Below are 14146 nucleotides of genomic sequence, written 5' to 3' on the forward strand. Positions count from 1 at the left end.
AGTCTTCATATACTTGATGTGAAGGTTAAATGACTTAATATATGCAAAATAGTGAGCACAGTGCCTGGCTATTAAAACAGGTGCTCAGTAAATGTTTGCTATTATTTTTATTGCTAAGCAGTATAGTGTAGTGGTTAAGAGCATGGCTTTCAGAGTTAAACTGCTCTCTCTGGCCTTGGATCCAGACTCTGAGCTTAGCACCTGTTTGACCAAGGGAAATTAGCTCTCTAAGCTTCAATTTCCTCAATAATAATAATAATAATAAAGGAATAGTAATAGTACCTCTCTTAGGGTTGCTGAGAAGATTAAATGAGATTCTATATGTAAAGTACTTAATACAGAAACACAGAGCCTGATATATAAGTAGCTGCTATATCTTAATAGCATTTAAAAACTCAAACCCAACTATACTTAAATGATTTATGTCCCTTCAGATACAGTGAGAGGAACCTCTTTACATATACTTGAGCTGGGGAAGAAAGTATCATTTATCCATATAAATGCACTCATAGTCTATATTTGGATACTTAAATTTTTGTTATGACATAGACTTCATCTCTACAAAAAAATTTAATAAATTAGCAAGGCATGGTAGCATGCACCTATAGTCCCAACTACTTAAGGGGCTGAGGTGGGAAGATCCCTTGAGCCCGGGAGGTCACAGCTGCAGTGAGCCATGATTGCACCACTGCACTCCAGACTGGGTGACAGAGCAAGACCCTGCCTCAAAAATTTTTTTTGTTTGTTAAGGGAGTAGATCTTGTGTTACCTTTTATTCAAATTTTTTTTTTAAAAAAGCACTCATACAAACAAGTTTTAAGACCAGGCATAGTGGCTCACACCTATAATCCCAGCACTTTGGGAGGCTGAGGCAGGAGGATTACTTGAGCCTAGGAGTTCAAGAACAGCCTGGGCAACATAGCAAGACCCCATCTCTACGAACAATTTAAAAATTAGTTGGGCATTGTGACATGTGCCTGTAGTCCTAGCTACTTGGGAGACTCAGGTAGGAGGCTCACTTGAGCCCAGGAGTTCGAGGTTGCAGTGAGCTGTGATCATACCATTGCACTCCAGCCTGGGTGACAGAGCACGATCCTGTTTCTAAAAAACAAAGAAAAAAAATTAAGCAAGTTTTATAAGGGTAAAGGGAGGACACTGTGAGATTCTGAGCATTTACTGTGTGTCCTATGGTTTACGTCTTTCCTTATACTTGTGCTAATATAAAAATATAAAATATAGATAATATATATAACATAAAATATAAAAATAATTGGAACATTATTTTTGGAGTGTTATTTTGTAGTGCTGTTAGATTGAGTATGAACAGCACCATAAAGGTCTCAAATGCTGCCCTATCTATTGCTCTAACCTTTGATTATTTCCTTGACAAATACTAACACAAAAGGATTTGTAATATTATACACCTGATCAAAGTTGTGTAAAGAACGTCTGCATTTGTTTTTATTTCAAGCCGCTGAGCCCTGGCTCAAGTCAGAAACGTCTGACTTCAAATCTAAGCACCACATTTATGCACTTGTTTTCCGTTTTTTGTGTGTTATGCTACCTTTAAAACAGTAATTAGAAGGGGATAATCATCTGCCACCTGAATCCTGGTCTACTGCTACCATTGAATAAGTGCAAAAACAACCCAAAACCTTTCTTTTCAAAAACATTTGGTAGAGATGGTATCTCGCTATGTCGCCCAGGCTGGTCTCAAATTCCTGGCCTCAAGCTATCTTGCTGCCTTGGCCTCCCAAAGTGCTGGGATTATAGGCATGAGCCCCGTGCCTGGCCACAAAAAAAAATAAAATAAAATAAAAAAAAACTTTCTAAATAAGAAATTACAATTAAGACTCATATGAAGGCATCAATGTATTTATGCTAAAGAAACAGAAAAAAAATTCAAAGTAAATAAAGGTAGAGTGTGCATTTAGAATTTTACTTTTCTTCCAAATTTTAGATTTACAACTAAGCCTTTTATTGATCTTTTTTTTTTTTTTTGAGACGGAGTCTTGCTCTGTGGCCCAGGCTGGAGTGCAGTGGCCAGATCTCAGTTCGCTAGAAGCTCTGCCTCCCAGGTTTACGCCATTCTTCTGCCTCAGCCTCCCGAGTAGCTGGGACTACAGGCGCCCGCCACCTCGCCCTGCTAGTTTTTTGTATTTTTTAGTAGAGACGGGGTTTCACCGTGTTAGCCAGGATGGTCTCGATCTCCTGACCTCGTGATCCGCCCGTCTCGGCCTCCCAAAGTGCTGGGATTACAGGCTTGAGCCACCTGCCTGGCCACAACTAAGCCTTTATTCCAGGAAAGAAAGAAAAGCCACTGTTAACTACCATATTCTCCCCCAAAAGTTACAGCAACACTGAACACTTTCCTGGACAGTCCTGTACATGTTTTATTGATGATGCCCAGGCTTATCCCTGAACACTAGAAAAAGTGGGAAGACGTCAAGAGATAGACAGAGGATGACAGATCTGAGAGGGATTGAGTGAGTTAACTTACCTCCACAAGCTCAAAGCAAGAAGTTGACTGCTTTTTCATTTTAACTCTGCCCCAGCATCAACAAATCACCACTCTGGGTTTATGCAACTTGTTTCCTAACTGAATAAAATAAGCCTGAATATGAAAACATATCAGAAGAAAATTTAAGTCAGAAACTGCTGTGCTCTTACCTGTTTCCAGTGAATACCACTGATGTTCTTAAAGCTTCCTAGGAGCCTCAATGGGCAGAAACCATAGTTACTATTTCAGTACAAAACAGAAAAAATAGATATTGTAGAAGGATTCTTACTCCAAAGTCAATCAAGGAGAGTACCTGGAAGGAGGAATTACAGAAGAGACTAAAGTCTGATAGAGTAGAATGAAATACTGGATTGTGAATATTTAATTAAAAAATATTAAACATAGATCACATTACTGGACTCTAAGCTACTCTCTAGGAATAGAACGATTTCTAAGCCTTGATTCTAGAGCCAATAGACTAGGCCAAGGCTTCTTAAACTTTAATGTGCATATGAATCCCCTGAAAATCTTGTTAAAAAGTAGAGGCTTGGCTGGTCGTGGTAGCTCACGCCTGTAATCCCAGAACTTTGGGAGGCTGAGGTGGGCAGATCACTGGAGGGCAAGAGTTTGAGACCAGCCTGGCCAACATAGCAAAACCCCTCTCTACTGAAAATACAAAAAAAAAATTAGCTGGGTGTGGTGGCACACACCTGTAATCCCAGCTACTCTGGAGGCTGAGGCACAAGAATTGCTTGAACCCAGGAGGTGGAGGTTGCAGTGAGCTGAGATTGTACCACTGCACTCCAGCCTGGGTAACAGAGCATCTCAAAACAAACAAACAAACAAACAAACAAAAAACGTCGAGGCTTATTCAAGAGATCTGGAGTGGAGTCTTAAATTCTAACAAATTCCTAGGTGATACTGATGCCGCTGGCCCACGGACTACTCTTTGAGTAGCAAGAAATGCATGGATAAAGAAATAGAGTGAAGTGTTGCAGGTACTTGGAAATCTATACAGAGTACTATGTGAGCACCATGGAGGGCCTTTCTACCGCAGAGTATTAGAAAAGGCTTCATACAGGAGGGGATGGATGGGCTGAGTCTTCTCCTGGTAATCACAGGGAGAAAGTCAAGAGGTCAACATTAAAGTTCAGTGACTGTGGTGTGAGTTGGACAGGCCGTCTAAACTTTCTGGCCCTCAATTTTCTTCTTTTTTTTTTTGAAATGGAGTCTCACTCTGTCACCCAGGCTGGAGTGCAGTGGCGCAATCTCAGCTCAGTGCAACCTCCACCTCCCGTCAAGCCATTCTCCTAGCTCAGCCTCCCAAGTAGCTGGGATTAGAGGGGCGTGTGACCACACCCAGCTAATTTTTGTATTTTTAGTAGAAACGGGGTTTTACCATGTTGGCCAGGCTGGTCTTGAACTCCTCACCTCAGGTGATCTACCTGCCTTGGCCTCCCAAAATGCTGGGATTACAGGCGTGAGCCACTGTGCCCAGCCTCAATTTTCTTCCTCATCAGTAAAATGAGGGATTAAAAATATCCAAACCCTACATGATCCTAAAACCAGATTACTGTGAGACAAATTTTAAAATATTTAATATAAGATCTGTTTAGAAGTTAGGGTGAAATAGTATAAAAGGTTCTAAGCCGGGTGCGGTGGCTCATGCCTGTAACCCTAGCACTTTGGGAGGCCAAGGCGGGTGGATCACCTGAGGTCAAGAGTTTGAGGCCAGGCTGGCCAACATGGTGAAACCTCATCTCTACTAAAAGCACAAAAATTAGCTGGGTTTGGTGTTGAGTGCCTGTAATCCCAGCTACTTGGGAGGCTGAAGCAGGAGAATTGCTTGAACTGAGGGGGAGGTTGCAGTGAGCCAAGATCGCACCATTGTACTCCAGCCTGGGCAACGAGCAAAAACTCCATCTCAAAAAATAAATAAAAAGTATAAAAGGTCCTATCAGTTCACCTAACAAGCCAACATACATTTGACAAATGAAAGTACATCAATCAATAGGAAAACCACAGTAAGTTTTGTATTTTTAGTAGAGACGAGGTTTCACCTTGTTGTCCAGGCTGGTCTTGAACTCCTGACCTCAAGTGATCCTCCAACCTCGGCCTCCAAAAGTGCTGGGATTACAGGCGTGAGCCTCTGTGCCTGGCCCAAACCGCAGGAAGTCTTAGCAGCATCTTGCACTTGTTTTTTCCTATTCAGTTGCCTATTTGTGTCCGGGTGTATGGCTTCACAGCTGAACTACTTTAAAAGAATACCATATAGAAGTCTCTCTTTATTTGCAGCGATACATTCCAAGACCCCTAGTGGATGCCGGAAACCATGGATAGTACCAGACCCTATATAAACTATGATTTTTCCTTATATACATACATAAATACATATAACATTTATAAATTAAGCACAGTAAGAGATTAATAAAACAGAACAATTATAACAATATACTGTAATAAAAGTTATGTGAAGGTGGTATCTTTTAAAATATCTTATTATACTGTACTCACAGTATTTTGGGACTGTTGGTTGACCACAGGTAACTGAAACCACAGAAAGTGAAACTGCAGATAAGCGGGGTGTCCTACTGTACTCATTTTGCTTAGCACAATAATACTTAATATTTATAAAGTACCTTTCATTTTCAAGGCACTTGACAAACATCAGTTAATTACTTGTCACACAATTTGCAATTTAATTTTCATTAGTCCAATTAGGAGTGGACCAGATAAAACTGAAAGAGTAAAGGCAGGCCCCAGAGGGAGGATCCAAGCCAAGGTGAGAATGGTAGGGCTGTGTATGACTTATGCTCACAGTTTTTATAGGAGAGAAACAGCCCTCACCAGGAAAGCACTAAAACACTAGAAAAGGAAGAAATTGCCATTTCTGAACATCTTGCTGGAGCTTGCCACTAAGAACCAAAATATATAAGGAAAGTAATGAAGTATTTTAAAGGCTTATTACCCTACCCCATCTACCAAAAAAGAAGTCAACAGTGAATGACTCCATTTTCACAAAAAAGATTTCTATTATGAAAATTCAAATGAAGTTTAGCTTTCTTCGTGTTGTAGTTTTAAAGGATAAAATATTTTCTAGAATGAGTTTTGAAGGAGTGATCATACCCTAATTATAATACTTTCTCTTCCTATAGAGAATGGTTAAGTATGGCTAGGTGTGGTGGCTCACTCCTGTAATCCCAGCACTTTGGGAGGCCAAGGCAGGCAGATCACTTGAGGTGAGGAGTTTGAGACCAGCCTGGCCAATATGGTAAAACCCCATCTCTACTAAAAATACAACAAATAGCTGGATTAGCCAGGCATGGTGGTGGGCACCTGTAATCCCGGCTACTCGGGAGGCTGAGCCAGGACAATCGCTTGAACTGAGGAGGCAGAGGTTGCAGTGAGCTGAGACTGAATCACTGCACTCTAGTGAAACTCCATCTCCAAAACAATAGCAACAACAACAAACAGCTAAGTATGTCCCTTTTAAATGAGAAAAACAAATTTTAAACATCAAGAATTATCCAATAATCTTGCTGGGGGCAGTGGCTCACGCCTGTAATCCCAGCACTTTGGGAGGCCGAGTTGAGCAGATCACCTCAGGTCAGGAGTTTGAGACCAGCCTGGCCAACATGGTGAAACCCTGTCTCTACTAAAAACACAAAAATTAGCTGGGCATGGTGGCACACGCCTATAATCCCAGCTACTCAGGAAGCTGAGGCAGGAGAATCACTTGAACCCAAGAGGCGGAGGTTACAGTGAGCCAAGATCATGCCATTGCACTCCAGCGTGGGCAACAAGAGTGAAACTCCATCTCAGAAAAAAAAAAAATTATCCAATAATTCAGGCTGTCACTACTTAAAAAGTTATCCAATAAAAAAATTTTTTGTTATTGTCTTATGCATGTTTTTTCTTAGTGCTCCAAATGCTGCAAGTGTACATGCAGAACCTTTATAAAAATGATAAATGTTATTTTAAAAACTAATCAGTCTGCAGTTGTTTCAGTCCTTCTGATTTATGGGCTAGGAGAGGGAGAAGTTGGGTACAAAAGACTGGAAAATTTATAATTTTAAAATAAGGTCCATTTGTATAAACCTGAAAGTGTATCCCTATTTTTGTTAAATATGGAAGAGAAAAATACCTAATCTTACTATCCATTCATAATAAATTTCAAAATAAAATTCCTTTAAGCAAAGGAAGCATTATATTGGAAATTCCTCAGATTAAAATAGGTTTTCTACTTCCTTCACATTGCTCCAGCGTCTTACACACAAACACACGCACACACACACACAGCTCACAGCTCATATCTCATTAACATAAAATGTAGATTAGAGCATTTTACATTTAATATTTAAAAAATTACGTCAAGTTTTGGCACATGTATGAGTAAATGCATGTTATAGAGTGTTCTTAGTGGTAAGTCATTTTATCAGTCCATTTCAGGTTGCTATAAAAGAATGTCTGAGACTGGGTAATTTATAAAGAAAAGAGGTTCTGGGCCGGGCAAGGTGGCTCATGCTTGTAATCCCAGCACTTTGGGAGGCCAAGGCGAGTGGATCACTGGAGGTCAGGAGTTCGAGACCAGCCTGCCGTGTCTACTAAAAATTCAAAAATTAGTCGGGCGTGGTGGCATGTGCCTGTGGAGGCTAAGGAAGAAGAATCGTTTGAACCTGGGAGGCGGAGGTTGCAGTGAGCCGAGATCACACCACTGTACTCCAGCCTGGGTGACAGAGGGAGACTCGGTCTCAAAAAAATAAATAAAACAAAAAAAAAGGTTCTGTAGGCTCTCTTAAAGAAAAGAGGTTCTTTATAAAGAAAAGGGGTTCTGTAGGCTGAGAGGTTAAAAAGAGGTTCTTTATAAAGAAAAGGGGTTCTGTAGGCTGAGAGGTTCAAGGGCATGGCTCTGGCTTCTGGTGAAGGCTTTTGTGCTACATCACAACATTGTGGAGAAGGTTAATGGGGAAGTGGACATTAGCAAACAGAAGGAAACCCTGAGGGCTTTATAACCCTGCTTTATAACAACTCACTCTCATGGGAGCTAATCCAGTCTCTCTAGAGACAGGACCAAGCCATTCAGGAGGGATTGGGCTGCATAATTCAAACACCTCCCACTAGGCCCCATCTCCCAGCACTGCCACACTGGGGATCAAATTTCAACATGAGCTTTGGTGGGGACAAACAGACCATATCCAAACCATTGCAGTCATTTTCATTTTAACATTTATTACAAATCACATTTTATAAACGCTAGATAAATTACATATAAAAGCTAGACATAAATATAAAGAAGCAAAACAAAAACAGCAGTACTATTAATGCAAGAGAAATAAGCTAATATAATATTTAAACACATATAACTTAATTACCAATTTTTCATTGTTAATAATTTTTCATAAATTCAAAAGCTATTCAGAAATGAAATGTAATACATTCTGATTACTATCGAAGGTTAGAATTATAGAAATAACCACCATAGCACTACTTATTTTTTTAAAATCGTTTCAAACATTCAGAAGCCAAATGACTGTCCTTAAAGACAAATTAAATGGGTAAAAGGTCTTATCTAACTGAAGAATACAAAATCTTAAGCTTTGGTTAATAGATAGTAAGTTTAGTGGAAAATTTTAAATTAACATCTCCCTTATATGTTATATTCCTGAGTTGTTGTTGCTCAAATATCATAAAGAACTCAGTTTATAGCTTTATATAACATTGCATTTTATTTTTGAAAAACAAAAAGTATTGTTATTATTTTAAATGTGAATAATGGTGTTTAATAATATCATCATGGCCAGGCGCAGCAGCTCACACCTGTAATCCCAGCACTTTGGGAGGCTGAGGTGGGCGGATCACCTGAGGTCAGGAGTTCGAGACCAGCCTGACCAACATGGAAGAAACCCCATCTCAACTAAAAATACAAAAATTAGCCAGGCGTAGTGGCACATGCCTGTATTCCCAGCTACTCAGGAGGCTGAGGCAGGAGAATAGCTTGAACCCAGGAGGCGGATGTTGTGGTGAACCGAGATCACGCCATTGCACTCCAGCCTAGGCAACAAGAATGAAACTCCATCTCAAAACAATAATAATAATAATAATCATAATCATAACAGGATGGAGTCCCTTTAATTTAGCTTAACTAAGGGAAAAACTAATGCCCTCTGACCACTATTTGCAAAGATCATTTATAAATTGTGATCAAAATTATATTAAATGTCACCAACTTTTATTTGCACCTTATGAAATCATATTGATTTTGTAGTATTGAATGCCCTTATAAAAGAATTGAAATGATGCAGTGCTAATGGTTAGCACAAGGCCACGCACAGGGTGAGTGCTCAATATTACTAATTAATTTAAAGTGAAAATCTTTTAATGTATTATTTTTGCACCTTAACATGCAATTCAATGCAGTAGTTATTAACCCAAAAATATCCAAAAACATTTTAAACATGAAAATACATTTTAGTAACAATCATAGGAATGTTTATAAGTGGTTATTTTCAGTCTTAGTTTTATCAAAATAGAATTAAATTTCAGATTCCTTTTAAAAATAGGCCTATGAAAGCTGATTTCATAATAGCTGCTATATGTGATGTGGATGGCAGATTCAGTGCCTTCTCACAAGTTCAACCTATTGACACCTCCTGAACCAATTACTTTAGATTACAACATACCCCTTAAAACAGAGTTTCCCCTGAAGACTGAATCTGTGCATCTGAGGACTGGGTCCAAGAATGTGGATTTTTAAACAAGTAGCTCTCCTCTGCTTCCTGGTAAATTATTATGATCAGGTAGATTTGGGAAACAGTGCTTTAAAGCAACCAAAATAATTTTATCATACTTGAACATTACTTGATATGAATGGCATATCTAATGAAAAACTAAATGTATCAAGCTTTTTAATAATCTGCATAGCTTATCATCATGCCTATTTCTTACCTAAAAGTCACAAGGTTTTGTTCTAATTCTCTTGATAGCCCGCAAGAGCTAATACAAGTTACCACCTTTTTAAAAACTGCTGGTGATTTGGCTTCTATAGTTTTAGTATTGCATATACCTTTTCTCACCAGGAAGCAGAAGAGTCATATAGCAGTTGCGTTAAAAAACTAAACAATGTGGAATTTATTCAAATAATCATACTACTTATGAAGTAGTCTTTAAATAGCTATACCAACATCTGTTAGTAGAGTTACTTGCCAAGCTGGTTATCAAATGCCTATTTCTTTAAAAAATTCAATTTACAAAGTCTCATGTCAACTCCATGTACAAAATCTCATTTGCCATATAATGCAACTGGGAAGCAATTATATAACTGGATATGTGTACATAAAAATGTGCATAGGTTCATTCTAATTCATCAACTAGTAACAAATCCCTCTAAATTGAAAAAGGTAAAATAAGCAATGAAATGTAGTCTTAAAAAAAAAGTATCATGGAGCACTGAGGAAAGTTTACATTATTAGAGATTTGAAAGAACATTTAAATAGGATTAAAATAATAAGCTGTTAGCTACTTCTATTTTCTAGTAAGAATATCATATGTGGAGAAACAAAACTGCAAGCTTATTAAAGTGGGTTAAATAGCTTTTAAGCTTATTAAAACTACTTAATTTAAAATGAATTATTTTTGAACCTCAAGTAAATGATGTAATAGTCAACAATTTATTAAAAAATAAACTTTAACAGTTTTAGCATTAGTAAAAACCATTGCTAATACACAAAAGTATATTATCAAATTCTATATTCACAAGTTGGGAAAGGCTTAATACCAAGTCCTGGTTCCACATTGCACTTCATATTCCCATCTGTATATCAGCAAAGTTGTAGAAGCTGTCTACATCTCCAGATGCTGTCTCCTTGCTTTCTGATACAAACATCTATTTTAAATAGAAAATTAAAAAAAAAAATAAGTACCAAGTACTTCAGAATGCCAAAGCCCATGTTCTCCACAGAACAAAGTCCCAAGCTAATTATTCAAAAGAAGTTCAAGTACATCATTTATAATGACAATATTTAATCTGTAGATTTTCTTTAGAATTCATGTAATACAGTTTGAATAGCTATAATGTAAATTTAGCTCTTTTGGAAGCACCTATATAATTAAGGTCTCTGCTTTCATAATACTTGAGTTGTATTTTATTACATCTGGACTTTTACAACACGCAATATTATGAAAGCTACTGAATAAGAGTCACTTAAAAAACTCTTTGTTTCTTCTGTTTTCTAATAATAATCTCAGTAGTCTGAGCAGCAAAACTTGAGATTATCCCTTTCAAAGCTGCTAAAGATATATTACTCTTTTTTATTTTAATTTAATTTTATTTTTGAGACAGAGTTTTGCTCTGTTGCCCAAGCTGGAGTGCAGTGGCTCACTGCAGCTAGACTTCCAGACTCAAGTGATTATCCTGCCTCAGCCTCCCAAGTAACTGGGGCTACAGGTGTGCACCACCACACCTAGTTAGTTGTTTTTTTTTTACTTTTTGTAGAGTCTCGCTATGTTGCCCAGACTGGTCTTGAACTCCTGGGCTCAAGCAGTCTTCCTGCTTCAGCCTCCCAAAGTGCTGGGATTATAGGTGTGAGCCACCACACCCAGCCTACTATTTTTAAATAAGCTATTTGCTAAACATCAATGAAGCAATATTCAATAAAACCCTTCTAAAGTAGCTTTTACAAATGTCAGCAAGGAATTAGAGCAGATGGGGGTTCTAGTCTAGCTTTATCATAAACTAGCGTATGATGCTGACAATTTAATAAACCTCTGTGGGCTCAGTAACTACACCTGTAAAATGAGAAAGCTGGATTAGATAATCTCTAAATCATTCAGCTCTAAAAGTCCAAATTATAACCATTTTATCTCTCAGTTTCCTTTTTTTTTTTTTTTTTGATACGGAGTCTCGCTCTGTCGCCCAGGCTGGAGTGCAGTGGCCGGACCTCAGCTCACTGCAAGCTCCACCTCCCGGGTTTAACATGCCATTCTCCTGCCTCAGCCTCCCGAGTAGCTGGGACTACAGGCGCCTACCACCTCGCCCAGCTAGATTTTTGTATTTTTTAGTAGAGACGGGGTTTCACCGTGTTAGCCAGGATGGTCTTGATCTCCTGACCTCGTGATCTGCCCGTCTCGGCCTCCCAAAGTGCTAGGATTACAGGCTTGAGCCACCGCACCCAGCCCTCAGTTTCCTTTTCTATTCAATCTGGTATTTTCCCTCTCCCTTAGTACTACTGTAATGATAAAATGAGATCAAAGACAAAGTACTTTAATTTTTGTAAATGCAAGGAATCATAAGCCAAATCAGATGACAAAACCAAAATGTCCTCCAAGGTATTTATCAAAACGTAGTCAATTATGGATTTGCTAATGTAATCTATGTTTGGTTTTAAATTTATTTATGTCTGAAATTCTTAGATACAGCAACTTCATCAATATATTTAGAAAATGCCTACATGTGATGATTTCTATATACACCTGAAGTTCAATTTTTGGTGAAGCATTACTGAAGCAAGTAAAAATGAACCCTGGGCAACAGGATCATCCATCTAAAGACTATAATCTTAGAAATAAAATATTTTCAACGAATCAGTATTTTTAAAAATGCAAAGACTTGAAAAGACATTTGATGAGACTTTTTACTTTAGAAACATATACTATAGAAGGTTTTTAATAAATAGATTCTTATTTTTAAATTATTTTAAACAATTAAAGTTTTAGTTTGGCAAGAAAAAAATCACAGCTTAGTTCCCAATTATTTATGAAAGGTTCTAAAAATCATGATCTGTTTTTAAAAAAACACACACACACAAAACAAAAATTCCAAGCAACATTAGGGACAAAAGTATTAAAGTATTATTTGACTGTAAGGAACAGGAGATGAAATGAAAGGTTAGATTGAAATACAGTCAATAAAATCTTGTACCTTGGTCCCATTGAATATCTCGTTTACAATAAGTTGACATCCTTCTACAGCGCCATCTCCATTAAACTCCAAGGCAATAACAGGACCTATAAGCAAACCCAAGAAACATTTTCTTAACACAAATACAAATATATTCTAAATTTAATCTTTTTATCCTTCCCTGAAGAATCTCCAGCATCTTCTTTGAGGGTGAAAGAGAAGGAAGATGAAAGCAGACAGATGGGACATATCACCTCAGCTGCTTCTTCCTACGCTAATCATAAAACAAATTAACACAGTCTCATAACAAGTAGCTTCAGTACTATTATAGGACTAGTGTCACATTTTTAAAGTGTTGTAAATAGTCTGGCTTTTCTGGTTCTCATTCTTCTATAAAAACCACAGAAATTCTACTCATTTAGGAATATAAAAATAGTTGATAAAATAGCAAATAAGATCAAAAGCAATCCAAGTCAACATAAATAGGTTTTGCCAGGCAGCCAGCCTTGCTTCCAACTCTCCTACTTACCAGCCAAGTTCTAGGCCACCAATAATGAAGCTAAACCAAATGAGAATTGAGGTCAGGCACCAAAAAGTAATGACTATCTGAAAGTATTTTCCTCGAGTGTGTGTCTTCAAAGCTACATTCTAGAAACATAGACAAAGTTTTTATTTTTTAATCCTTTTAATATAATATTTGTGCCTCCTTTCTCATACATTAATTTGAAAACATTAAAAACCTCCTACAGTGATGGAAAAGTCTTGATCTCCAGGAAATTACAAATGTATTGAAAGAAGACATAAACCCATTAAGCAAATACAAACCAACATATAACAATGAAGTACTAAGTAATGAAATACTAGAGTGAATGAATATGAAACATTAAATTGAATGTAACTGTGTGCTGCACTACAAGGTACAAGAATGAGAAAGAAAAGATTACACTACATTGGGCATCAAGATAACTGAAGGCTTGTAATTTTTTTTTTTCCTTGAAGGCTTGTGATATAATACAGGCAACAAATACACATAAGGCAGGATATAGTGGTCCCTAGGTATCTGCATAGGATTGGTTCCATTGGTTGCTCAAATCCCTTATATATTAATAAAATGGTATAGTATTTGCATATAATTTATGCACATCCTCCTGTATACTTCATTACAAATTTATTAAAAATTTTTTTAGAGATAGAGTCTCACGGCTGGGCACAGTGGTTCATGCCTGTAATCCTAACATTTTGGGAAGCCGAGGCAGGAGGATCACAAGCCCTGGAGTTCAAGACCAGCCTAGGCAACAAAGCAAGACCTCATCTCTACAAAAAATTAAAACATTAGCTGGGTGCAGGGTTGCAGGCCTGTAGTCCCAGCTACTCGAGAGACTGAGATGGAAAGATCACTTGAGCCCAGGAGTTTGAGGTTACAGCAAGCCATGATCACGCCACTGCACTCCAGCCTGGACAACAGAGTGAGACCATGTCTCCAAAAAAAAAAAAAAAAAAAAAGATATGGGGTCTCACTATGTTGCTCAGTCTGGTCTCAAACTCCTGGCCTCAAGCAATCCTCTTGCCTTCACCCCCTGGCCAGGAGTTCAAGAACATATTGTAAGACAACATGTAACCTTGCAAAAGAAAAGCTTAAACTCTTAATTTTTTATTTAGAAATATCAATGTAAACTCATGATCTTTTCCTTTTTAAAAATACATAGTTTCTAGCTATGTCCACTGAAAAAGCTGAAATGACAACCCAGTAA

The 14146-nt window shown here is 37.8% G+C and overlaps 1 protein-coding gene across 1 annotated transcript in view; it reads right to left on the minus strand.

Moving 5' to 3' along the window:
• Window positions 1-7712: 7712 nt before the first annotated feature.
• Window positions 7713-14146, minus strand: part of RP2 (RP2 activator of ARL3 GTPase) — a 43941-nt gene continuing 37507 nt past the window's right edge. Inside the window, exons 4-5 of the mRNA XM_023202769.1 lie at window positions 12417-12502; window positions 7713-10382 (exon numbers count right to left, since the gene is read on the minus strand). Coding sequence (XP_023058537.1) covers window positions 10299-10382; window positions 12417-12502 — 170 coding nt within the window. The 3' untranslated portion in view covers window positions 7713-10298. The remainder of the gene's footprint in view (window positions 10383-12416; window positions 12503-14146) is intronic.

The sequence above is a fragment of the Piliocolobus tephrosceles genome, chromosome 12 (genome assembly GCF_002776525.5).
Source record: "Piliocolobus tephrosceles isolate RC106 chromosome 12, ASM277652v3, whole genome shotgun sequence".
NCBI lineage: Eukaryota > Metazoa > Chordata > Mammalia > Primates > Cercopithecidae > Piliocolobus > Piliocolobus tephrosceles.